Source organism: Scedosporium apiospermum (assembly GCF_000732125.1).
Source record: "Scedosporium apiospermum strain IHEM 14462 chromosome Unknown SEQ_SAPIO_0090, whole genome shotgun sequence".
Classification (NCBI taxonomy): domain Eukaryota; kingdom Fungi; phylum Ascomycota; class Sordariomycetes; order Microascales; family Microascaceae; genus Scedosporium; species Scedosporium apiospermum.
This window is the reverse complement of record NW_015971791.1, coordinates 672,413-698,590: the sequence shown is the minus strand read 5'-3', so window position 1 is coordinate 698,590 and position 26,178 is coordinate 672,413. Positions and strand designations below refer to the sequence as shown.

At 52.1% G+C, this 26,178-nt stretch overlaps 6 protein-coding genes and 1 pseudogene across 6 annotated transcripts; 1 reads left to right on the top strand and 6 right to left on the bottom strand.

Annotated features, from left to right (window-relative positions):
- Window positions 1-2,932: 2,932 nt before the first annotated feature.
- On the top strand, window positions 2,933-4,796 carry SAPIO_CDS4045 (uncharacterized protein; the record flags this gene model as incomplete). Its single annotated transcript, XM_016786696.1, has 4 exons — window positions 2,933-3,296; window positions 3,401-3,516; window positions 3,582-3,666; window positions 3,748-4,796. 4 exons carry the CDS (start codon window positions 2,933-2,935, stop codon window positions 4,794-4,796), a joined length of 1,614 nt encoding a protein of 537 aa, XP_016643672.1.
- Window positions 4,797-6,176: 1,380 nt separating this feature from the next.
- On the bottom strand, window positions 6,177-7,472 carry SAPIO_CDS4044 (annotated as a pseudogene; the record flags this gene model as incomplete).
- A 1,226-nt stretch (window positions 7,473-8,698) lies between these two features.
- Window positions 8,699-10,509, bottom strand: SAPIO_CDS4043 (uncharacterized protein; the record flags this gene model as incomplete). Its single annotated transcript, XM_016786695.1, has 3 exons — window positions 8,699-9,882; window positions 9,971-10,336; window positions 10,440-10,509. 3 exons carry the CDS (start codon window positions 10,507-10,509, stop codon window positions 8,699-8,701), a joined length of 1,620 nt encoding a protein of 539 aa, XP_016643671.1.
- Window positions 10,510-17,273: 6,764 nt separating this feature from the next.
- SAPIO_CDS4042 (Inositol monophosphatase 2) lies at window positions 17,274-18,256 on the bottom strand (the record flags this gene model as incomplete). The annotated part of the gene is made up of 2 exons (XM_016786694.1): window positions 17,274-18,055; window positions 18,136-18,256. The coding sequence occupies 2 exons, from the start codon at window positions 18,254-18,256 to the stop codon at window positions 17,274-17,276; spliced, it is 903 nt and encodes a 300-aa protein (XP_016643670.1).
- A 789-nt stretch (window positions 18,257-19,045) lies between these two features.
- SAPIO_CDS4041 (uncharacterized protein) lies at window positions 19,046-19,816 on the bottom strand (the record flags this gene model as incomplete). Its single annotated transcript, XM_016786693.1, has 2 exons — window positions 19,046-19,618; window positions 19,712-19,816. The coding sequence occupies 2 exons, from the start codon at window positions 19,814-19,816 to the stop codon at window positions 19,046-19,048; spliced, it is 678 nt and encodes a 225-aa protein (XP_016643669.1).
- Window positions 19,817-20,722: 906 nt separating this feature from the next.
- On the bottom strand, window positions 20,723-22,526 carry SAPIO_CDS4040 (3-phytase; the record flags this gene model as incomplete). Its single annotated transcript, XM_016786692.1, has 3 exons — window positions 20,723-20,751; window positions 20,989-22,214; window positions 22,318-22,526. The coding sequence occupies 3 exons, from the start codon at window positions 22,524-22,526 to the stop codon at window positions 20,723-20,725; spliced, it is 1,464 nt and encodes a 487-aa protein (XP_016643668.1).
- A 1,202-nt stretch (window positions 22,527-23,728) lies between these two features.
- On the bottom strand, window positions 23,729-25,467 carry SAPIO_CDS4039 (uncharacterized protein; the record flags this gene model as incomplete). Its single annotated transcript, XM_016786691.1, has 2 exons — window positions 23,729-24,450; window positions 24,546-25,467. 2 exons carry the CDS (start codon window positions 25,465-25,467, stop codon window positions 23,729-23,731), a joined length of 1,644 nt encoding a protein of 547 aa, XP_016643667.1.
- Between the last annotated feature and the right edge of the window lie 711 nt (window positions 25,468-26,178).

Sequence of the window (26,178 nt, the reverse complement as noted above, 5' to 3'; positions counted from 1 at the left end):
AACCTGCTTCGAGGGAGAGCGGTCCCCGGCAGCTTTTGGCCGCTCTCACGCCTCGCCCAAGGCCCGACTGCTTCAGGTCTGGCCGGTCGTTGTTAGGCCTGCCAAGGTCTCTTTTTGTTCTCCTTTTATGATGAGCTGCCGCAACCTCATATCTTCGGAACATGGATACACTTCCTGCAAACGAAAGCCACGCTCATTTCTTTTTCCTGTCCAGCTCGTCCAGTACCACAACTGAAGAGGGGACCCGCCATTGCGTATGTCGAGTCAATTAAAAAAAAAAGCACTTTGCCGGCATCGCCACCGTTGCCTCTTCTTTTTTTTCTGCCCTTTGTTCGACCCTTCTCAGGCTGGTGTGCTCAAGGGAGGCCAAGGCAGATTGACGGCACCGCTTCTGCAGCTATCCGTCCATCTTTCTTCACTCTTCATGACTGGAACACACCATCCGCACTCCCCCTCCACCTTCGGCGCCTTCCCTTAGCTTCCCAGCTTGCTTTGCCCTCCCCTCGCTGTTTTTCTCTCCCCCAAGTACTTTTCCAAACATGCATCGTCCCTGTTTGGTCTTTCCGTTGGCTCTATGATTTGTGCCGGGCCAAACTCTGATTATCAAGCTCCCTTTTCCCCCTTCCTCTCCCCGTACCCCATGTACCCCTGGACACTGGGGTGTGCCACAGACAGACATTGTGCACACTAGGCTCTCATCCTTCTGTAGAGAGAGAGCTTCATCATGCTTCATAATTGCCTGGCGATTGCTCCAATACTGAACTGGGCCAAGGCAAGAAAGCCAAACTTTCCTGCTGCACAGCTATTCCGTCTGAAGCACTGCTGGCCAATGCTTCGACACACACACCGCCGATGGAATCTACTGAAACCGCGCTAACCTTTGATTTTTTGGCCTTGACATCTCCCTCGTACGCTTCTTTACTTTTTCCTGTTTTCTCCATCTTAGAATAGGCCTCTCTATCTTTCCTCATATCTTACTTAGTTCGGGGAGTTTGATTGGGTTCTCAGCGGTCTCTGGGCGAGGGTGTAGCGGGAACAAGAGAAGGGGAGTGGACAGGCCCCGTATTTATTGGAACCTTGATGTTTCTTTCTTCCGACGACGGCGTCCAGGTTTCCCCGCCGCGATCTCTTGGAGACACGACTGCAGGAAGCAGGAAGCAGCAGCAGCATGCGAGACTCTCAAGTCTTTGTTTGACGAAATCCTATCTCTAACATCAATACGATACATTGCTGAGACCGAAAGACCTTTACCCCAGGGAAGCCCCGGTACTACCGTCGAGGGACCCTTTCCCGGAGACCATCGCCACATACGGTACACCCCAATACGGTCCATAATACACCCCAAATACACCCCCGTGGGATACATGCGCCCATTTCGGGTTTCTCATTTTGGGATACTCCATACACTTTATGAATGAGGGCAAAAATTGAGCTTACTTCGTACTTGCCTTCCTTCCCAATCGGTTCATGACCCTTGCCCTCCACTGCTCACTGCAGTTGCTCTGATCTAGCCGCCTTTGCACTTGTCCTTCCTTTTCCCAGTACCCCACTCTATCCAAGGTGCCGACACTTTGCCTTTGCCTTTGCTTGTGCGTACATGCTATTGCAAGTACGAATGCATATGTACGTGTGTGCGTGTCGTGTCTGTATCGTTTCCACACTCCGCATATCCACGTCCTCTCTTCCCATCCTGCGTCTTTGGCTTTGGGCCACCTTCGGTCCTCTACCATTTAGTGGCTTGCACCTCGATAGCCGATCTGAAGAAGCGGTGGAGAGTCCACAAACGGACTCCAGCGCTCTCACAGGCTCGATTCCAAAGAGTCTTACAGAAATCTGTGAGGAACAAAGGAAAAGAAAGAAAAAGAGAAACCTACACCGAGATCCCCCTTCTGCCTCCATCGACACAATTTATGCGAACTGGCGTTCCTTTGAGAGACATCGGCTACTTCTTGTCCGCTTCTTCTAGAAGGTCTTGTCTATAAAGGAAAAGAGGAACGACGAACCCCCTTCCCTCTTTTTGCTCCCACCGAACTACAGGACTGGTTTCTGTACCTCAAGGCAAGTGAAGAAAGGGGGAGAAGATAGAATCAAGTCTTTTTTTTTTCAAGACCACTTCGTTACATATCCCCTTTTTCGGATTTCCCAACTTCCCTTTTCGATCAAGGGGAAACCCTCTCTTCCTCTCGTGGACCCGGGCCGAAACGTGTCAGGGAAATCAACTTTCTCTCCCTCAGTCCAGAAGAAGTAAAAAAAAACACCCTCCTCTCCAGAGAGAGCTGAGGACATCTTCCCAGACAGATACAGGCACACGCATGCCTAAGGTATACATGCCACGGACAGACATATCCGCATCCAAGGCCTGGAGACTTGTTTGCTCGTCCTTCTCTCTCAAGCACGAGACGAAAGGGAAAAAGGAGACTTGAACCAGACGTAACAGCGACCCAGCTTTGCCCCGTTGAGGCACCCTTTCATACACGCCCCCCTTCTCGTCTTCTCGTCCTTGGTCTATTAAGTCTTGGATCCTTCCCATTAGTGAAAACCCTCCATCACATACTTCCTTCTTGTTCTTTTCAACCTCCCTTGTACCCAGCCCGCCACCACGAATCCGGCGATTCTTTCTCTGAAGGAGACCTAGAGGCATCGGCCATCCACTCTACCATCATCCCCAACTTCCTCCAGACCGGATGAGAGGCTCTCAACTGCCTATATCTAACCTACCTCTTGGAAATCTAACGAGTGTCGTCTCTGTTCCACCCCCAGCCGTCATTTGTGTCCCACAACAGAGAGCCACATCGGCCCAAGTGCCCTGCGCAGAGCATCTTCGCCGTACCCCAGAGGACGCAAATCGGTTCCAATCTAGCGGGGGAAGATCATCGCCGGGCAGATACATCCCGTTCCACCACCCTCCGATACCACACCCAGAGCCCGAAGCATGCTGTCATTATCGTCTCTCCTTAACCCAGCGCCCCCTGGGCCACCAGACCCCCGAGTCCACGCGAGTCCGACGTTTTCCTCGCCTGCGACGTCCTACTCGGATACGGAGATGCTACCCTCGTTCGACAGGCCCATATTCTCGAGGATCAAGATGCGAGACTCGGGAAGTTTTACGAAGTCGGCGCGGCCGAGGGGCACTATCAAATTTCACCCGTACGAGGATGTTGACGAAGCGGCGCTGAGGGAGATTATAAGGTTCCAAGTCACACCGTTTGGTCGGATTAGGGAGCGCTGCGCTCATATTCCGTACAATAGCGGCAAGAAGGATTTTTACGAGAAGACTGGGCGGGAAAGCTTTGAAGGTGAGTTTCTATCGTCTGGGAGAGGGGCAGAGAGGAGATGTGCCGAGAGAACAGCAAAGGGATGAATAGAGAGTGTCGTGGGCTAACTTTTCGGATTGTGACAGTGTTCAAATATGATTTCAGGGTACCCGGGGACGAGATGGAGTACACGGTCATGTGGGATTACAATGTCGGGCTCGTTCGAATGACACCGTTCTTCAAGTGCTGTCAGTATGGCAAGGTAGGACCCGAACTTTTAATACCGATGAATCTACTGAAGAGGCGCGAGACTAATGTGGGCAATAGACTATGCCAGCAAAGATGCTTAGTCTCAATCCCGGCCTCAAGGATATAACGCATAGCATTACTGGTGGCGCAATATCCGCGCAAGGTACGGTCCTTCCCCCAATCTTGGGCCCCCTGTTCCCTGAGGGTGGTTTATTAACGGATCTTTGCCTCTCTCCCTCTCCAGGTTATTGGATGCCATATCACTGTGCTAGGGCAGTATGTGCTACGTTCTGCTACAAGATCGCGGGAGCTCTGATTCCGATATTCGGACCAATGTTCCCAGCCATGTGTGTCCGGCCAGACTCCCCAGAGTACGGCCGCATGACGATAAACCCGCGCATCATCGCAGATGCCGCACGCGAAGCGGAGTTAAACCGACGCCACTACCTGAGCATGCACAGTCCGCGAGGAACGCTATCGGGATCCAACAGTCCGCGAAGCGCACGCACACCTGCCCGGAGCACGCCAGAGGGTGACCTATACGGAAGCAGCCACCACCAACGGCAGCCGTACAACCACTTACGGCTCAAACCGAGGGCTCTCTGCGATAGCCCGTACAACACCGACCCCGAGGAAGGCTGTCACCGATCTGTGCCTGACTCTGCCAGCAGCTCGTCGAGCTCGACGACGTCGAGTGCCTACTTCTATACACCTACGGGACCCACCGCCATGCAAACTCGTTCGTCAGGCTGGACACCAGCCAACCGCCCGCCGCCTCAGGTACCAACGCCGCATCATCGAGAAGACCAATACTCTCCGAGCAACCCATGGTTAAGTGCGGTCCCGCGCTTCGCGCCTCCGAACCCGGTACAGCAAGCACCCCCACACCTTCGGCCATGGCTAAGTGAAGGCAGCGGCGCAGGCGGTGACAGCAGCAGCGCCAGCAGCAGTGCCAGCAATGGTAGCAACAGCAGCTCGATTGGAAAGAGACCCATGGAGTCAGAAGCGAACAGCAACGGCCATGACGCAGGCGGTGAAAGCCTAGCGAAGAGCCCTGCGCTAGCCCGAGGTCTTCGAGGCGGAGCAACGGTGAAAGTGGGAGCAGGAGCACAAGTATTAGGTGCAGCAGGCCCCCGAGGCCTTGTGAGACGCCCTGCGGACGGGGTGGAGAAAAATGCTGCACTACTCCTCATGAACCTCAGTGTTAGGGATGGGGGTGGCATGGAGGAGTGTGCGGAGAGGGCGGTGGAGGAGCTGCATCGGGCGAAGAGGCGGCGGGCGAGCTCCATGTGACTGCCTTGCGAGTACGAGTATACTCTGCCTTTCCTTTTTCTTTTGTGTCTCTCTGCTTTTATTTTTTTTGGTGATCCCCCCTTCTCGTCTGATTCACTTCTCTCTTTGAACAAGGCTCTTTTATTTCACATTTCCCTTTCCCCCACCTAATCTGCAAGTGTTTTATGGAATCGAACGACACATCTCGACTCTGGACCCGTCTTAATGGAATTAGTGGGAGAAAAAAAGGAAAAGCGAAGGTCCATGACTCGAGGGTTTACTCCGGTGGAGGAAGCGGGGACTTGGGATATTATTACCTTACGAGGTTGAAGAAAAGCCGGGTTTTTTTTTTTTTTTTTTTTTTTTGGTGCATTTTACTTGTATTGTTGCCGATGAAGAATGATTGGGGGATTCCGGTGCATCAATGCTTCTCGTTGCTTTTCTTCCACGCCCTGTTTTTTAATCTCCGCTGCATGGAGATGTCTCTTGACTTTGGGACGTCAAGGCCATGTTGTTTTGCCATCTTGTCATTCCTTGCTTCTTTTTTTTTTTTTTTTTTTTTTTTTTTTTTTTTTTAATTGCTAATTCTTCATCATTTTCAAATCTCCATTTCTATTTTTCTGCATTGCTGGGGAGTATCGCTGTTTTGTATGTGTTCCTGGGACTTAGTCTAGAGCATTGCTTTCCTTTCTTTATCTCTCTCTCTCTCTCTATTTCATCCTATCCTGCTCTCTTATTCTTTACGTTTCCTTTATCTTTCCCTTTTGTTTTGAGACATTCATCGGAAGAAGCGTAAAGGACGTCTTTAGTTTACAGATTGGATTAGGTCCTTTCGAGGTTTTAACTTTTGCATATGTACTCTGTAATAAGTGCAAGGAAAAAAGGTCTTGGACGAGGACAAGGGGGAAAAAACGAACCGGACTTGGACTTTTGGAAAGGAGAAGGGACTTGGGAGTCATGCAGTCTTGGCGATCGACAAAGAAGAGGAGAAAAAGAAATGTGTGTGTTAGAGTGGAGGGTGTGGCGTACGGGCATCACTTGGCTTGAAGAAAATAAATATGTCAAGGGATTTCCTTTTTCGTTTCATTTCTCTGCCGTGACTTTGGATGGGATAGAAGGAAGGACAGAAGTCCATCGAGGAGACTGGACTCGGGGCAGGGAGGATGAGTATTCTACAAGACAACACACGGTGATACTGCTTGGCCAGATAGGATCTAATACTGCATGCTTTTACCCATCCATGATCTATGCGCCATGCCAATTCCTTCCACTATATCTCCTCAATTGTAGATTCCTACAAGTTTTGCATCCAACTTTTTAAAAAAAAGAAGAAAGAAAAGGAAACAAGACCAAGGCTAAAAGTGAAGCTCTCCAACACTCTAACATCTATCAACGCTCCCCTCAAGCCTTCCCAGCCGCCTCCTTCGCCCTCTGCTCCTTAAACGTCTTAACCCACGCCTCAGCACCCGCCCTAGGCACAACAAAGATCTTCACAACCTGATCAACAACCTCCACTTTCCCACCCGCAAGCACCTTCAGCAACGGCACCTTCTTCCCCATCTTAACAAGCCCCCCCGTCACCGTCTCGACATAACACTCGACACCCGCCAGCGTATACTCCCCCTTCGTATCCCACGGCAATGGGAAAACATACCCCAAATGATCCGCCAACGTTTCCGTCTCACCGAAAGCCTTGATGAAATCCGACTCGAAATGAAGTGGGTACAAAAGCACCGTGGGGAAAACCAACGACGACCGCGGGTCGTCCTCGTCGGGGACGAGCTTAATACTTGCGTCCTCCATCTCGGGCGGCTTCTCCGTACTTTTCGTGCGGATCTCGCGCGCCTTGATGGCAGCCGCCAAAAGGTTGGCCCGACGCCTGGCTTTCCCTTCCCTCTCTTCATCTGCCCTCTTTTTCCCAACCAAGAATTCGTGCCGCTTGATAATATCCGCCGCTAACGCCTTCAACGCCTTGTTTCCCTCATCCAAAGCTAGGCCCCGAGCGCACGCGTCATCAGCCTCCTCGATCCGATCAACTTTCAGCAGCGCCTTTCCAGACCGATACCAAGCCTTGACATTGCGCGGATTCAACCGCAATGCCGCCCCGCAATCTAACCAGCACGACCGGTAATTCCCCAGCTCCAGTTGACAAGCAGCGCGGTTCACATACATCGTCTCAAGCAACTTCTTCTGCTCCCGAATCGTCTCCTCCGAATCGGGCGTGCCGTCCTCGGACCCCGACGTCGTGATCTCCCCGCGGGCCCGCTTCCTCTCCTCGTGCCACAGTATGTTGATGCCCTTGTCGTAACTCTCCTTGGCGTCGGCCCATCGCCTGATCTTAAAGGATTCGTTGCCTTGCTCCTTCATCTCGCCGGCGTTTTCGAGAGGCGTGCCTTCGTAGGCTAGGGCCTGCAGGGCCGCCAGATGCTCGTTTTCTTCTTCGTTTTCGAGGTCGGTCATGAAGAGGGGGGATTTGTTGAGATCTTTGAGGATGTCTTCTATGCGTTGGCGCGGCGCGGCCGGCTCGGGGCCCATGACGGGGGCGGGCTTCGCTTTCGCTTCATCTTGAGTTGTTGTGGCGGGTTCTTGAGGTGCTGTCGCTGACGTTGCTGGTGCTGTCTCTGCTGGCTTGCCGGTGGGCTTGTCGCCGGCCTTGATGGCCTCGGCGGCCTCGTCTGTGATTTCTGTGAGCTTCATTTTTTTTGGCTCTCCGGGCGTTTGTGTCGTTTATGCCGGAGCTGTCGCGCTCTTTCGATTCGTTTTCCTTGACGGAGGTGGTTTTGCGATGTTGATGGTGGGGTCAAAATCCACCCCGCTATCGCCCTGATTATCGTTATCGCCAGGCGTTATCGTTATCGGAGCAGCGCACTTAACTTCCTCGATATTCTTCCTTCCCCTTCTCAATGCTGAGGCTGTCTCCTAAGTATACGGTTATTTTGGAGAAATATTGCGAGTATACCGGAGGCATGGACTGGGTTAACTCAACTAGAAATTTTCACGCCGTACTAAGAATTTAATCGAGTGTAAAGCCACTTGAAGTCAATGCCTTTGTATTTGTAGATTCGGTTAATATAACGAGGAAAACCTGCAAGTAAGAAACGGAGCTCTCGATCGATGATGATGATATCGCCGTGATTTCTAAAGCTTTAGTAAGATACTCAATGTTCGAACTAACTGTTCTCCGCTGTTGAGCAGTCTCGATAAAATTGTCTGTGTGGTTTCCCTTCGGCTCCACGATGGCATCTATATACCAGCATCATTGATCGAGTAAGTCTTCTTGAATTTTTACTGTTATCACCACGGTCACTGGATAACGCAGACGAGTGTGTGCTTAGTAAACGTACATACACAAGAATGACACTAGAATCATGGGATGGGAATAATAATACCGTGGCTATATAGATCTAGATATACGTCAATTGATGTGGAGAGCACGATCCGTCCTACTTCCTCTCCTTATTTGAACTTTTAAATCTCTTATTTTATATTTTATTAACGCCGAAAATGGAATCCACGCTTCAAATGCTAAAAAGTCCTGCAGCGCCTGCTCCGCCTAAAACATGGAAAAGAATCCAAAGTGATGTATAAAAAAAATAAAAAATAAAAAAAATACAACGTTGTGATGGGCCATTGCTCATGTCCCCGTGCCAGGCTTGAAAACGATCTCACGCGTCCCCGCTATCCTTCCGATTTTGGGCTTTTCTTTTTTCCTTTTTCCCTTTTCAAGATTTGCCGCGTCATAGAGACCCGAAATCCAAGACAGCGAGGCAGGCGGGGATTGGGTTGGATGGGCTGAGACGTCGAAATGGCATTGCGCCCGAGATGGACCGTCACCACTCTCACCAACATGAAGGATGGGATATCGGACATGAGGATAATTCTGCCTTCACACATTTCCAGCGCTTTCAAGGTTGCCGGTTCACTCATTCCTCACCTCGCACTTCGTCACGCGAAGGACGGCAAAGTTCACGGCTCCCGCGGCTCCCGCGGCTCTCACCCTCTTCATCACCAGCCGGATTCCGGCGCCGTTCAACAGAGAAGCACTGGAACGATCCCATGATCGCCACAAGGGCACTTCCGAACCACGCAATGGCAGTGCAGTCCATCTTGCTTCCGACACCGTAAAGATGCCCCGCGATGGGTGGGGCGATCATCCGGCAGGCTGCACCAGCGCTCGCGGCCAGTCCGTTCACTTTTCCCAGGGCTTTGCGGGACGGAGCAGCGTCCTTGATCAGGATTAGGAGAAGGGGATATAGGATGATGGCGAACAGACTCCGGATGGTCAGGCAAAGGTAGATGGCGGGGAAGAGCAGGGACTGGGGCACGTAGAGGAGTCCGGGTACTATCACGTAGGCAATCGGATGGAGAACTGCCACAATGACGAAGAGGCGGTGGATGCCGATCCAAGCGGCAGCGAGGGGAAACACGATGGCCTGGATGAAGAGGGCAATGGCACCGTCGACGGCCATAATCACTCCAACAGTTCTCACAGTAAATCCAAGGCCTCCAGGAGAGTAGAGAATAGAGGACAGGGGAGTGGCAAACACGTTCACGACGGATTTGGTCTGAGGAACGACCCGATCGTCTTCGAAAAAGATGGGCAGTAGGTGGTCGTACGTCATCGAGTGGTAGGTAAAGATGGAGAGCGCAATCACCAGCGCCACGATGGGCTTGGTGAATACGCTGCGCCGCGAGGTCAAGTCCTCTCGCTTTTCCCACACTTCTACGGCAGGGCTGGGGGGTGGGTCAGACTCATTGAAGGTTCCATATGTACCAGATCGAACATCAACAGCTGGTCGCTTAACGGCATCCGAAGTCTCGTTAAGGGGCATCTCTTCCGAGGTGTAGGTAACCTCGGGGCAAACGACATCACGGGGTCGCAGGTCAGGGTGGGTCTCCTCCAGCAGGAAGTAGCCCAAGACGACACTGATGAGTAGAAGCAGGGCGCACACAAGATTTGGGAGAAGATATGGCAGTCTGTGGAAAAGGGATCCTTCGGGGAAGAGGGTTGGCCAGGCGTGATGAGGGTTCGCAAGAGTCCCTCCGATGGCGGGTCCGATGATAGTCCCAATGGACCAAACGAAGGGCATGACGGAGAAGGCTCGGGCTTTTTATAATGTTATTGATTAGTAAATGGAGAGGCGATAAGACGTTAAGGTAAAAAGAGAGAGAAGAAGGGAAAGAGAAGAACTCACGCTCGTGTTCTGGCTTCGTCACCAGTTCGCCCACCATCGTCTGGATGACGCCGATATTGCCGTTCAGAAGCCCCCCGAGTGCCCTTCCGAAAAGCGCGAACCACATATTCGACGCGAACCCCACCATAATCATGCTGAAGAGTGTTCCAAGGCACCCAAGCAGCAGAACGGGCTTTCGGCCAACTCGGTCCGACAGGGCTCCCCAGTGCATGCCAGTGAGGGCTTCAGCGAGGGCGAAGGACGAGATCAGGAGGCCCGCGTAGAAGGACGCATCTTCTTCCTTTCCAACTTGGTACCATTTTACAAGGGGCCAGGCGTATGGAAAGATGGAAGTCAGGGCGACGGGTTCGGCGAGGCGGACGATAGCTAGAGAAAGTTAGTGTTAGTTCGTGGGATAGCGCAGGGACAATTCAAATGATTACACGCGACCGGTTGAAGGAGAGGGGGCAGTGAAGAGTGGGTTACTCACCCAGAAGAAAGAGTTGGCCAGCAGGGAAGTCGTCAGGGTTGCGAGGACATCTCTGTTTGGTTATTGTCATTGTCTTCCCTCCTGGTGATGGTCTTAGTATAGACTTAGACACGAACAAGAATGATTGCAATAAACACAACCAACTTGATCGTCTAGTCTCCCCTCTAGTTGTGAGTGTGAACCAAGATCTGGCAAATATTGGATGGGGCTTTTGTCGCGGGAGCGAGTTGTATGCGTGCGCGGGATGGGTGCGCGGGATGGGTGGCCTGCGATATCTCTCGATGGAAATACGGATTGTCTAAATTCGACTTCGAGACAAGAGCCTCTGCTGAAGTTGTGGAGGAGGGGGAGGAATCAAGCCGAATAAAGATGGAACAGCGACGGAAGAAAGAGAAAGAAAGCTCTGTTTATTTGCGGAAAGAGATATCTTGTCTAGGAGGGGGAGTCAGAGAGAGGGAGGGAAGGTCCGGGGCAGGAAAGTAAATATACTCGGGGAAGGCTTGGGAAGTTCGCCACTTCTTCGGAGGAGCTCCCGCAACACACACCGATCCCACCATTCTCACCGCTGAGTATGTAAACTCAATAAAAGGGCTGCCCGTCGCTTGTAAGGAGGCAGGAATTGATCGGTTTAGTGACAAAACGCAACATAATTCCCTTTATTGTTTCCATTGACAGGGCTTATCAATGGGGTGAGATTGTCTGGGTGCTAGTTCAAGGGTAGCCTTCAGTAGCCCCGAGTGTTACCCATATCCGCTCGGCACGGTATACATGATGTTCCGGCAGGCGTGTTCGTGGTTTTAGACCGATGAAGGAAAGTGCACGGCGTCGATGGGAAAAGAAAGAAAAAGAGAGAAAAACATCGAACTCTTCGTAAAAGAAAAATGACCACGGAGTAGAGGTGTGTCTATAGTGAAAAGCGGTTAGGGTGGCGGCGGGGTATCCCTGCTAGGCTCTGCCTTATCTACGGTGTAGTTGCATAACACCCCCTCATCCGGTAACCCTGGTGCTACACCCACACATGTGAATTGAGACTGGCTCTTGCACTTCCATCTGCTTCGTCCGAAGCTCAAAGTGACGGTTCCGCCATTATGTCTCTCCCCGCGGCAGCGCATGAAGCGAGCGAATACTTTCATGTGAGAGGATGCATGGCAGAACCAGCAGGGGTGTCCGCATCTTCTGAAGAATACGTCAGTCCTTCGTATAAGATCCAATGCTCTCACCCGTGCCGCCTCAAGAGGAGCCAGCAGGCTTTCTGGTCCCTCATACATAAGGATCAGGGTTTGAACCCATTGACACTTGGCGCTTCTGTGAGTCGATGGAGGACAGTCTCAGTTCGGGATATCCTTGAAATCGGGGATATGATGCCATTAGTTTCAGTTCATTTCGACTGAAGGTGGTCTGTGACACTGCTATTCAAAACGAAGCAGGGTATTCTGTCTTGATAGTTGGCTGCTGCAGTGTATATTGGTCATGAAAGCGGCAGGGTGAGTTTCAAGACAAACGGGCAAAGCGGGATGGTTCTGCATGAGATGATGCTCAAATTTGGCAGCAAGTTCGTAGTTGACATGTTCTTGGAAGCTCCGGTCGTTGAATTGCCTGAGCCATTCCTAATACGGGTTTGTTGGAAACCGCCCTGTCTCATTAAGCAAAGTAACCTCAGCGCCATCAGGGCATCGCCTGGCCTCTCCTAAGGTCAGCCAGAATAGGCGCAATGGTCAGCAATGCTCTATATTCTACATGACCCTTCCTGAGTGGAGTCCAGAACTGACCTGGACCAACAGGGAAAGCAGTCACGCGAAGGCCGCGACGGTGAGAAATTCCCAGTCCCTATGCCTTCGAATGGAACATGGCAAAATGCCTAAAACATACCCGGAACGGCACGTACACTCCATCTTGAAAGGCGAAACCCTCTTTCAACAAGTGAGGTTGACAAGGACCGCGCGAGACTATGAAGAATGAAGTACGTAGTTCGAAGTAACCGAGCTGAATAGTCGGCGCACGGACAATCTAGCCAGCCTATGCTTGTATGCGAGTCTCAGTCCTCCATTATCTCCATTATCGGGGCACCGCTTCAACCCCTCCAACAAATCCCCAGCTCTGGCCGGTTTCGTTTCCCACGCTGTGGCTATCACCAAAAAGCACACAGTAAACGAGAGCACGGTATACACGATCCCTTCTCTCCGACTTTCATCTTCCGATATCGTATCTAGCCGATGGTTCATGGACACGAGAAATCATGTCTAACCCCTCCTTTGAACCTACCCAGTCATAGAATCCATCCCTGTTCCTTTCCAAATTCTCACACATGTTGTCCTCGAGAAGGAATAACTTCAGAGAAAGCGCAGTTAAGGGACAGAGAGTCAGGGTCTCGATGAGCCAAGGGACTCTATCAGTTGGAGAAAAAGTCGGTAGGAACTTGAATACCAAAACCCTTCAGCGGAAGGCGGGGACTCTTCGGAAGTGAACCACGAATTTATTACGTATTATTAAATTTCCTAGCCTTGGACTTAGACTCGGGCTTGGAGCATTCACGTCGTGCTCAGCTGTCGCATTTCCTCCATGCTTCCGTCGCACATGCACCGCGTTGCGTGTCCTGTTATCTAATAGATTGATCCCAGAAGGCTCTGTTCTCCCATGCACACGTTAATGTTGTATCCCCTAAGTTCACCCTCGATGATGCCATACCACGGATGCAGGCTTTTGCATGAGCCATACCCGTGCTGCATCTACAGGCAACGAACCTTACGTCGTTGCAGCGATGCATCTCCTCATCCTCATCCTTGTAAAACGCGGGCTCGCAGTTTACCTTTCCCATGTCAGCCGCCTCTGTGCCGTCTAACTCCTACTGCACAACCTCCGCCTTATTCTCTTTCTGTGTCGCAATGAGGGGCTCTGTCTTCCGACACCACGCATGGAATGGGGCATACCCTTTACCATTGATGTCCGAATCAGCCTGTATTTCTGAAAAGACATCGTGTTGAAGACAGGAAACTGGATCAGCCAGTAACAGGCCGGTTAGGCCTTCGCCCCTTAGAAACCTAACGGCAGTTTAGACACAGTCGCATCCATTCCATTGAGAAGTACGATGTGCCGGGAATATCTTTCTACATCCTCATGAGATGGACGTCGTTCTTTTCTTCAACCCTCTCCGAACCCGAAAGCCACCTTCACAAGAACGACGCAGTGCTAGGCTGGGACTAAAAGATCACTAATCTTATTCAACAACAAACTAGTGTCAAAAGCGACCTGGTGACGCTCAAATTCTGAGCAACGGAATACTAAACAAGCCAAGCAACGTGTCCGGCCCATCAATCGAAGCTTCAACGTTCCTTTGTGCGTCCCCACTCTCATCTTTCCCACATAGCGCAAGCGGAAGCCTCGAAGGAGGGAAGGCCGAGAGAGCCGCCATCACAACGCTTACCCCAATTCTTACCCTAATTTCGCCAACCCGCGCCATCTTATTCGCCAATGGCCCTGTCTATGGTGGCCTGTGGGTGGGATGGATTCGCGGTCATGGGTCTCGATAAGAATTGCTAAATCGACACCCCCGTTACGACGTCAAGGGTTAGCTTCCCATTCCATCCCATGGACCCATGACACCCCATCGTGTCGAGGGCCTCGTGCAGACAAGCTTGGTCTGCCTGAGCCTCGTTAGATGCATTCTGCAGATGAAGAACGGGAAAAGCATGAAAAAAAAGTTTCTCAATTCACACCCCCCTGCAATTCCCCTCCCTTGGTCTCCTGCACGTCCTGTCAAGTCGTTTCCTATTCAATGATGCTCCTAATTTCGCGATGGCTCGAGACCGAAGCGGCAGACCGGGGCTTGAGTTTGAATTACGAAATACTCCATCCAGCCCGGTCTGCTTAAGGTGACCATTGGCCTGTTGACCTATTTTTCCACCGGCACGAGCCATGTCTGGCCTGTTTACCTTGGGGAATATGGAGAATCGGCCGTATGAAGCAGACGATATGCAACGCACATACTATAACCACGGGTCCATGGATATCTCTTGGGGACCTACGAAGCTAGGTCCACGATGATGCAAGCAAGAAACTTAACACCGACGCATGTCAGATATGATTCCATGGGTCGGTCCGTAGGGTCTTAGGGCGGGACATCTCATCAATTGGCCTCCCCTCTGCGTCGTGTTTTTTTGTGTCTCCCCTGGTTAACTCGAGATATCTCGGTCAGTACTACTCGTTGGCCAAAACGAGGTGAGAAGAAACTTAATAACCTAATAAATCACCCTACGGCTTGTAGGATTTCACTTCGACCAAGCTTAAACGCAAGACAGGCCTCACCTTGGAAACCATAACAAGAACAAGAAAAAGAAAAAGAAAAGATAACACGTAAACTGTAGTTTGAGTCGGTCAAACAGGTGCACAAATCACCCTACAAACATCAATAATTATGCTGGTCCCCCACCGGTCGATCTGTCCACCGACATCACATTCATCAATCAATCCGAAGACCAACCCCTCCGTCATCAGTACTGCGCTCATGCTTCTTCCATCTTCCATTCCCCCGCCGACTCCCCCTACCACGGCATCTGCCCACCACCTTCTTTTTAGTGTTGCAACTTCAGAGTTTACGACACAGAGTAGCATCGCGAAGGGTATTCCTCGAGAAACCATGCATGCAAGGAAGCGGATACACGGGAGTTTTGTGCCAGCCGCAGAAATACCCTGTCCCGTCTCTTCTAAACTAGCTGCAAGCTTCTCTCACTCGTTTACTGGCCAGAGCAATGAGCACAGGGCCTGGGATGGTCGCAGGACGCGGAGTCGGAAGAGTCGGAGTTGCACTCACAACCGTTAAGCTCAAGCTGAATCCGCCCACTTCAGTCGGCTAACCCCACCCTCCACGTTGTGCCATCCAGGAACTTGGGTAATTATCCAGAATTGCTTCCGCTCCATAGAGTTTGCCTCAAAGGCGTTGAGATCGTCTAACTGACCACTAACAAATAAGGGCCGATGGTCTAGTGGTATGATTCTCGCTTAGGGTAACACCCTATGCTAATATGCGAGAGGTCCCGGGTTCAATCCCCGGTTGGCCCCCAAATTCTCTTTTCGTCTCTTCGGACAATTCGAATTTTTTTTTTGAACCCCCGTTCCTGATGCCTAAAGTTTTTCTGTTCTTCGAAAGATGCTTTGCGAGAAGGGGACGGACGGGGTTTTATATATTTTGGGTCTCCTGTGTTTTAATTGGGACTGGGTATTCTTATCAATTCTATTTCCATCTTATCAAGTCTCATGATGGTGGCATTGAACAGTTGATTTGGGCGCCTCATGATCATGAAATAATCTAGAAATCAGTTTCTTACAAGTGACTTACGAAGTATTGTGTAGAAGAGAAAGAGAACTGCCATTCCATCGGTGTTGGCATATTCGTGGAAACAGACCCAATGCCGAATGGGTTCGAGGGGAGGAACGCCCAGTCTGGCGACTGCTTCTCCTGAGTGCAGCATTTCGTTTCCGTTGCCGCTGTCTCCCCGATCCATTATCATGCCAGGTTAATTAATACCACGGTGACGAAATCGAGGCTTTGGCATTTTCTGTTGCATCAGTTCCGACGAGATGCACTAGCCGGGAGATATCTAAGAAGGTAGCAAGTAGTCTCTGAATCTACGAGTGGGTAGCTGTGTACAGCTTCTCAGAGTTGGGAATCTCGGGGAGTGTCCTTGCCGAAGTGTTGATTTCATTCATCGACCGCGACAGAAAACGGGATACCCCAGATCAGAAATCTTGTCTCCCCATAGACCTTGAGCAATGCAAAAACTGTCGTCCATTCGGGGGAGGGTGACCAAATCGAACTATTGGCAATCCCCATCTAAAAATGTAACGGCGGCTCACCGGGAACTTCAGCCATCGATCCCACCCACCCAAATCGCGCATCTAAACCGATTAGACTGCAGGAAAAATTACTCGGATAGAAAAAGAGTTCGAAAAAGAAAATAAAAACTGATGCAATTCAACTATCAAACCAACTCTCCATAAATATGGGCGGAGGAGGATTGATGATGGCTTCAAACATGAAGGGTAAAAAGTCCAAAAAGAACGGCCTCGGCCGGGATTCGAACCCGGGACCTGTTATAACCACAGTATTGTGATGGGAATGGGTTTCCCCGCCCGAAACAACAATCATACCTCTAGACCACCGAGGCACCTTGCTTCTTGTTATTGGTCTGCTGTTCCTAGAAGACTATATATGGCTGTAACGTGGAGGCAGCTGGCAAACCGCCACGAATTTCTGTTGACAGCTGTCGTCATTGTTAGCGTTTTTCTGTCAAATGAAAGGCTTTGGGAACAGGTGAGATCACTCAGCTGGAGGTAATTGGAGCTTTCATGGGTGTATGCTTGTGAGAACTGTTGGAGACAAAGGAGGGAAGAAAGAAAAAGTTATGTGTGTTGTGTGTGGTGCTTTGTTGTTGGAGTTGTTGTGGAAAAGAAGGAAAAGAGACAGAGGTCGGAATGGAGTGCGAGTCTGGAAGCTCGTCTCGACGGTTCGGCCTGGCTCGGCGAGCTGGGCGAAGACACTGGCTATGTGCTCTTGGGAGACAATTGAAGCGTTGAAACAAGTTGACGCGTCGAATCGACAGTTATGATCGCCCAGGATGGGGCCCTTGCCCCGACACTCGAGTATTGTCGAGTGTGCAGTTGGAAGGAGAAGAAAGGTTTGTAGCGGATTCCACCGAAAGGATATATGGGGAAGAAGAGTAAGTGAGGATTTCTATTTTGACGGAACGAAAAATCATGGCAGTCTACCTCTATGACCAGCACAAGCCCTTATCTACCCAACCATGAAGCTATGGACCATTGCGCTTTCCCCCACCTTCTCTAATGCTCATACTCCATCCTCCCCTCCCCAATAACACCCCAAAACTCCTCCACAATCTCCCTCTGCCCACCCGGCGCCGCCCTAACAGCAAGATACTTCCTCTCATCTACGCCCGGCTCCCACACCCCCGGGTTCCCACCAACCATCAACCCACCCGCCTCCGTCAAAATACACCACCCCGCGCAAACATCCCAAGCATAGCACCCGCCCTCCCAATACATGTCCAACTGGCCCGCCGCCACAGCCGCCAGGTTCAAAGCGGCCGACCCCATCGACCTAAGCGAATGCACCATACTCCCCCCCGTCTCCTTGCTCGCCGTCAATTTCCGAAACGTATCGGCCTTGACCTCGAAGTTGGGGCCGTCCCGCGCGGCGGGCCACTCCACCGCCACGAGCGCCGTGTCCAACCCCTTCAAGGGCGTGGGGTTCTTGGCCAGCGGTAGTCGGCGGTCGATGGTGGAGCCTCCGGGGCGCGTCTGCATGAAGGCTCCTTGGCCCTTGATGGCCCAGTAGAGGATGTCGAGGAAGGGGTTGTAGATGACGCCGATGACGGGGACGCGAGATACGGAGAGGCCGAGGGAGACGCAGGCGTGGGGGAAGGAGTGGACGAAGTTTGTCGTGCCGTCGATGGGGTCGACTATGAAGGTGGGTGTGTCGGTGACTTTGGTTCCCGGTTGCCAGGTTTCTTCGCCCATGAAGGAGATGGTTGGGTACGCTTCGCGGAGGGTCGTGGAGATGTAATCTTCGACGGCTTTGTCGGTTTCGGTGACGATGTCGACGGCTGTTTGAGGGGGGACGTCGTTAGCAGGTAGAGCTTTGGAGAGCGGTATCGAAAGCTTCTGGGGCGGGTTTCGACTTTACAGTTGAGCTTAGTATCCGTGGCAAAGTCCTGCTTGAAATTGGCATCCAGAATCATACGACCGGCTACTCGAGCAATGTCGACGAGCTTGTCGCGAATGGCTTTGAGGTCGAGGTCCGACATGGTGATGAGTTATAACGGGAACGGGCCAAGATAGTGTCCAAGAATGGCGGTTGGGAAACAAGGTAAATTAAGCCACAAGAGCTCCCACAGATGAATTGACGTAGTTAAATCTTCTCAATAAGGTTCTAAGCCCAATATAAATACGCGCCCTGCAGAGTCGACCGAGGGGTTCCTCGATGACCACCAAATCACAAAAAGTTGTAGTGGGGGCGGGGTAGCTCGTTTAGTTGCCCCGCTAGCGTCCGGGCGCATTCGTCTGTGCATCCCGATCAGTCTGAGTTGGACATGCCCAGCCAGCGGATGCGCAAGTCGGGGGCAGTGATTGGAGAATAGGACAGACACTGCGAGGAAGCAGGCGCATGGTAGTGCATCTGCCAAGTTTAGTCGAAATGTAGCCACTAAGTGAAAAACAGCATCGCCTAGCTTCGGCGCGATTCTGAGATTCGGAGAATATTGTTAATTTACCTTCATGAAGTTTACATAAAATGAAATCAGGAAACATTGATTTGAACGCCGAGAAAAAGGAAACCTCTCCCCCATAAACAAACCGTCAACCTCCCGATGAATCCCAAGCCGCCCTTCCTTCAAAAGCCAAGTCGTACAGTGTGTCATGCCAGGCATCATACAGCCAATTCTGTGCTCTCCGTTGAAATCTCCTCGTCCTCATTCGCATCGAATATACCACGTCCGCCATGACATCTCATCCATGCCCTCCCCTTTTCGACTTGCATGGAAAGCACATTCCATCAACCTCTCCCTCACCCAAACTTCAAGCTCAGTCCTCCCCCCCTAGACATCCTCCCTAAACACCGACCTCCGATTATCAGTCGGACTGTCGTCATCCTTCTTCCCCTGTTTCCCCGCGCCCGTATCAATCGGCCTAGGACTCATCCTCCTCACGCTAATATTACTCGGCTCCGCATCATCGTCAAATGGATTCCTCTCCGCCGGCTGCCTTCCCCTCCTCTCCTCCTGCACAGGCGTCCTCGCCGCCGGAGTCCTCGGGATGTTCATCTCGTATCCGCTATCGCCGAGATCATCACCCAGACGGTTTCCGCCGCTCGGAGCAGTGGTATTGGCGGCTCCTCCGCGGTAGCTGGTATTTCCTAGCTCCGCCTCCTCGTAGTACCCGTAGTCGTCGTGCACGCGCGAGTCCCACGCATCATCGGTATCGAAGCCCGATCGCGCAGGGCCGCCAGAGGGCTCGTATGCACCGCGGGCCGTCCGGTTGTTTCGGTGCTTGAAGTCGCGGACGCGGTCGTTGAACCAGCCGACGACGCCGCCTCGCGCGGGGCGGGCTTCGAAGGGGGAGTTGTTGGATTTCATGAAGGGTATGTAGGACGATAACGGGGGAGGCGGAAGCTATATATAAATGGGCTGTTAGAGATCGGATAAAATGGCCCAAAGCGAATGCGAATGATGGAAGCCCGCGATGAAAAAAGGAGCGACACTTACGCCGAGGCGCCTAGCGCGCAGTTGGGTGAAGATGACCCATCCCGCACCAGCGACGATGAGTATCACGATAATGGCGATGACTATGCCTCCTGCCGCATTCACCATTTTGATTGATGCGGACCTCCGCGCTCAGCTCTCTCAGTTCGTGATGTTGCCGTTGTCGTGTGTTTTGTTTCATGCGGTGATACGAGATCGAAATTGCTCAGGTGGTGGGCGGCCTTGGATCAGGTTGCCAGATAACAGCCCCGCGAGCTCCGTGTGTTCCTCAATTCGGCTGGGTCGCTTTTAATCGTCGGGGAGAGTAGCTTCTCCGTAGATATTTCGCAAAAGGAAAAAATTGACGATAAAAAATTGACGATCGGGTACGCCTAAAGGCTCGGTCGGAATATTGGTCGGTGTGGGAAGAGGAAGGTTCGATTGGGAGACAGAAGTTCGGTTGCCGGGTCTAGCTTTTGTCGGGTTGTGCGTCGTTCGTTCGAGATGACGTTTACCTGCTGCTCTCTGGCTCCACAGCGGGTTCCCAGTTGGGCGGCGGTGTTTTTTGGGTGATCAATTTGATTCCTTGCCAGACCAGGCGGCGGTTTTCAGTGGGTTGGCAACCTCAAACAGGCTTGATTTGATTGATCAAGACGACACGAACGTGGTTAGATAAGCAAGCCACGACTCGCTTGTCCGCTCGTCGCAAGCTTCAATCGTGATCTATTCTGCAACACGGAATTGACTTACTCGTTGTCACCCACCGGACATGTCCTTCTTTCATCGATGGTTTAGAGGCGCAGCCAGCATGCCTGCGTCCTCGCAGTCTTGGCGTCTCTTGTTTCTTCGTCTTTTGAACAGCTCCGCGCCCTAGGCTCTTAGCATAGGCGACTCAGCCTCAAGCGACCGCGCAGTCCAGCCAGGCGAAGCATCATTGAATTACTTTGAGCATTCACTCTTTGGGCCTCAAACCATCAAGATCTTTGATGTCTCGGATTCTCAACCGTTTCATTACTTAATGTACATCAATGTACATTACTTGCAGCCGAATCGGAATGTCTTAACTAACCGGAATGATCAGACATGCTATAAAACAATGCAACCGTCCATAAGCTCCCATATTGTCCTAGACGTTGAAAGAGAATAGAAAACCGTTCGAATCTCCCGTCATTCCTCCTAATCGCTCATTCGGGTATCATTGTCATCTAGGAAACACTGGTCCCAATGCCCTCCACCTCTCGCAAAACTCAACCCATCAATAAATTGACCAAGCCTACACCTCCCCAGCCCATCCGCCTTACATCCTTGCAAAGGCACAACTCTATCATTCACGATGACTCTAACAAGCTCCTCCTCGCCCTCCGCGGAACACGTCATCTTCTCAACAAACATGCGCCCAGCAAAAGGAACCGTCCAGCTCGCCGCAAACCCCTCCGTCTTCCCCGGCGAAGTCCTGTCCAACCTCGGCAGCGGTTCGGTAAGGTTATACAGACCCAGGGCGGCGTAGATGGAGAGCATGGTATTGTCATGACTAAAATCCGCGTAAAGCGCCCGATCGAGGGGAAAGGTATCAGGCGAGCCCGTGAGCGTCGAGTTCGTCGACGTGTGGTCTTGGACGGGACGGCGCGTGAGGCGGGCGACGAGCTCGTTTACGAAACCGACGCCTTGCGTGGGGCCTAGGGGATTGCCGTTGGCGTAGCCGTAGTACTTTCCGAGGGATTGATAGTAGTCGTAGCTTTTCCACTCGTCGTGGGTGAAGAGGTGGCAGAAGTCGGAGACGTTGGTTTGTGGGTTGGGGTTGGCCACGGTGTAGAAGGGACAGAGGTCCATTATGTTGATGGCGTCGTCTCGAGTCAGCGCAAGGTCTCCTCCGAGGTTATCGTGGAGTCGTTGGAGGATGGGCGGGGTGAATTTGTCGGCGAAGGCGTTTCGTGCGTGGTTTCCGACCTGGCTCTCGGGTCCTTCCTCGAACTGGGAGCAGCGACCGTGGTCGAGGGTGTTGTTGAAACCGTGCGTCTCGGGGACGATCAGAATCGAGCCTAAGTATTCTTCTTCGTCGGGCACGGGGCCTCCGTCGCCGGCCACCAGCTCCCCGTAGAACCCATGGGCCCAGTTCTCCGCCGAGTCGATCACGCGCTTCTGGCCTGACGCCCTTATAAACGGCAAATTGTCGACAAATGCCAAATGTCCGTACCTCTGCGCAACCTCACGGCCCTGGTCGAGCATCTGCTCGATGCCAAAGGCCGTGAGCTGGTCGGCGCCGAGGGTATACTCCAAATCTTTGAGGAACTCGTATCCCTTGCCGAACTTTGTCGCGCCCTTCTGGATCCTGGCAAGGGTGGCGTTGTAGATCTGGGTTTTGTAAAGAGTGGGATCTCGCGCACCATGTCTTGAGAGGACTTGGGCGAAGGTGATGGTGCATCCCTCGGGCACGGCAGAGTCTATCTCTGAGGGGACGGGGAAGTAAGGGGAGTATTGGCCCCAGAGCTTAGTTGATACTTTTTGAGGCTGCGACGCGTAATCGAATCTTTTGAGCGAAGTTAGCGCGAACCCTCTTGGGGGATAGAAGAATAAGGTCAAGGTCCCCCAGTATACACGGTTGTAAAGTTTCGACGGGCGATAATACTCACCCCAAGCCCGAAGTAAGTATCATATATGCGACCAAAGCCGCCGCCAAAGTCAAGGTCGCGATTCTTAATAACCGCCTATTCCGGGCTCCCCAGGGTGTGTCGCGAGGCGCATCGTCGTCTGCTATATCGACGGTGGATGAGGCGGTATCGAGCGTCGCATACTTGGGACCAGACGAGAAACCGGGGATTCTCGCCTTGATGTCGGCCATGACGCCGGAGAGGCTCATCTGTGGCATATTTCCCCCCTTGCTTTTAGATATCAGGGAGTGTAGGAAGATGGGTTTCCGGTGTGTTTTCCATGAGGAATGGGGAAACCATCCGGGTTGTCGATTCTCTGTGATGGATGTGTTGTTGAGGCGGTGTGACAGAAAGTCTACTTCGTACAGGGCAGACTTTTCCCCGTGATGAATCAAATCGTCCAAGTGCGGGTGCAAGTCCGCGTGCAAGTCCAAGTGTCAGGCAGGTTGGGCTTTTCCTTTCTGAAACCCAAGTCCAAATCTTGATCCCTGCCCCCGTTTCGTTTCCTCGAAACAAGCACAGCCAGAGCAGAACACACTCGCTTTTCAAGAGAAATGCCTGTGCACCGCCCACCAATTTTCCAGCGCCCGAAGAGGAATCGAAAAGGAACAATACAAAGAAAAGAGAAAAGAAGAAAGAAAGAAAAAGGAAATGTTCAGCAAGACATTGTTCCGCCCTCCTGGAACCCGAAATCCGGGGTTGTTTGGGCATATGACACCTCCTCAACGTCTCTGGCCTATCAAGTTACGTGGACGAACCACCCCTCGCTTCCACCCGTTTTGTCTGGTTCATGTACGTAGAAGACCTCCTTCAATGCCGACGCCAATGTTTGACATGAGATGGAGAATTGAAGTTACATCACTAAATCGACCCGTCGCTATTTTAAAACTGGGGCACTTTGGAGAGAAGACGTGGGGACTATGATTAGAGAGAGCTCACGAGAAACTGCACTCAAATAGCGGTGAGCTCGGTCAACCAGCCAACTATTCCAACCCAAATCATTCCATTGATTTTCCCACCAAGTTTTACAGATGAAAATATGCTATTATGTATATGAAGAGGACAGATAAAACGAAAACAAAAGAAATCCGACCGGATATCCTCCCATCTATCAAATTTCCTTTCCCTTTCGAAACTCCCGTTTTTGTCCTTCTATCTAACAGTATATCAAAGGAAATATCCCATCCATCCAGGGACCAAAACGAAAAAAAAAAGACATCGAAAGCTCATAGCACCCCGCGACCCAGTTGCGAGGGCCTAGAGACCATCTGGATATATCCCCCATACCAAGGACAATATGCAAAAGGATAAGAAGAAAAAAAAGGGAACTAGAAAGCAAAGACAAAAGAAAGGGCAAAATGGTATCATGACCGTAAAGCAGATCTAAACCCAGTTAGAATGCAACCCCAACAACAGTCGCCGTCGAAGCCGAACCCGCCGTCCCGCTCGACGCCTGACTTCTTCCACCCCCAAACGTAGCCATGCGATCCAGCCGCTGCTCCGGAACACCCAACGCACCAGCACCAGCACCAGCACCACCATTCTGCACATCCATCTCGCGTCCCATCACCACCCCAGGACTCTGACAAGGCGAAAGCGTAGTCCCCATCGTCTCCTCCTCCTCCGACGCCCACGTCGTCACCGTCGAAACACTATCCCCGCTCATCCGCCTCCCCGTCCCTGGCGGACTAACGCACTGATAGAACCCGTCGGCATCGCGCACGGGTCTCGGGGCGTTGGTGATGGAATCGACGCTGAGGCCTCGTTCGTGCGGGAAGAGCCAGGTCGAGACGCGCGAGAAGGATTTCTTCTTGCGGAGCGGGGGCCGGAGGACGAGGGGGAGAGGGGGTTGGAGGGGGCGGTCGGAGGCGCGGGAGCGTGGTGGGGTTGGGGGTGCTTGGAAGGGGACGATATGGAGGGGTGCGGGGGCGAGTTCGGAGAATTGGAAGGGGGTGGTTGGGTGAGGGGGAGGTGGGAAGCGGGTTGGCGTCGGGGCGGCGAAGGGTGAAGGGTTGGGGAGGGTGGTGGTGGAGTGGTTGAGGTCGGGGTTGAGGCGTTCGGCGAAGGAGGGTGCTAACGGGGGGAGAGCGGGGATGGCGGGGACGGACTCGGCGCCTGGAGGCGATGTTAGCAGGGGCGGGCGGCACGGGGAAAATGAAAACGGCCGGGGAAAAAAAAAAAGCAAGAAGGAACGTTTTCGGAATACGTACTAGCGAGAATCTGCGTCCTCATGGAATGAGCCGTCGACGGCCGACTGCCAAGATAAATGCTCTGCCTCTCGATAACATCCTCAATCATCTCCTGCAACCGATCCCGTTCCAACATCGCCTCAGCAATGCGCTCCTTGAGGTGATCCACCTCGGGCGCCGTATAAGCCCTAGCTCTCGACTTGGGCGGGACGGCAGGCGGCGGAGGTGACGGCGACGACAACGACGGGGAGTGTCTCTCACCCATCTGCGGTGACCCCTGCTTCGGCGTGCTCGCCTGCGACGAAGAACCGTCCACTCCTCCTACCCGCCTGCGGGGGACGTGGAAGGAGAGGTTCGACCTGCTCCGCTTGAGGACGTATCCTTCGCCTTCCCGAGGCGCGTCCCTGAGCCAAGCAGCCGGCGGCGGCGTGACGACCCTGTCGTCGGACTCGAAGTAGGGTAAGATCGGGGACAGCTCGGTGGTGTCCGCGCCGAGCTGGAGGGGTTGGAAGGGAGAATCTAGTCGTCGCGGATCCTGGAACTGCCGGTCCTCTTCCTGGCGCGGAATGCCTACGTTGACACCTTCGCGGTGCGAGGTAGTAGTAAACGGGTCGGAGAACTGGTAAGAATGGGAGTATACATGGCGGAAGTTAGTTGGGGAAGAGATTCGCAACCTGTGCGACCGCGGTGGCCTTTGTGGGAGGAAGGAAAGGTTTCTCGCGGAGAAGCCTCGGAGGGTGGACGTGAAGCCTTTGCGGGCGGGTTGCTTCTCGGTCGGGGAGCTGAGGGTTTCTTTGGTGTAGGGGTTGAAGGGATCGTCTAGTTCTTCGAGGTAGGGCGCTTGCGCTGTGGTGGGTTCTTCCTCTTTTGTGGGTGCGAGGACCGGGAAGTCGGCTGCTGCTGGTGTTAGATGTGGAATTCTCTTTTTAAGCTTTCTTCCCATTTTTATAAGAATTCTTATTTTGTTATAATGGGTGTTGAGAAAAGTAAGGTGAGAAGGGAAGAGGGAAAGAACAAAAGAAAATTAAAAAATGTTCAATCAACATCTATATAAACGACGTACTCTGGTGAGATCGGTGGCTATAACATGATGTCAAGAGCGAGCAACACTGAGAGATGGAACTAGCCCAAGTTGCGCAGAGATCGGAAAATGCACCATTCATGCCCTTCATACTGTGCCGAGGTCGAATAATTATATCGTCATACCAAAAAAGAGATCCGAATTCAGTTTCTCCTGTGAAGGCAACACAAAGAAGCGAAAGAATGTATAATAGATCTCTGACGGGGACCACGGATCTGGAATACTAATCGACGTGCCAATAAGGAATGGGCGGGATAAAGAGAGAGAGAGAGAGAGAGGGTGCAGAGAGGGAGGGATGGATGGACAGAGGGAAGAATGAAGATTGGGGTATTAGACGAATAGGACGACCCGCGGTAAAGTACGAGGGGGGAAGAAAGAGAAGAAAGGAAGTAGAAGGCAAAGGGGAAGTAAGAAGGGTGGGAGCAAATGAGAAAATATCAAAGAAGAGGGTGTACTGAATCTTTATGGTGGACGCAGCTAATAAGAAGGAAGGACTACGAGCGTAACGAAACAAGAGAAGCGAGAAATGAATGAGAGAAGAATATACAAAGAACAAAGAGACAAAAGAGGCCA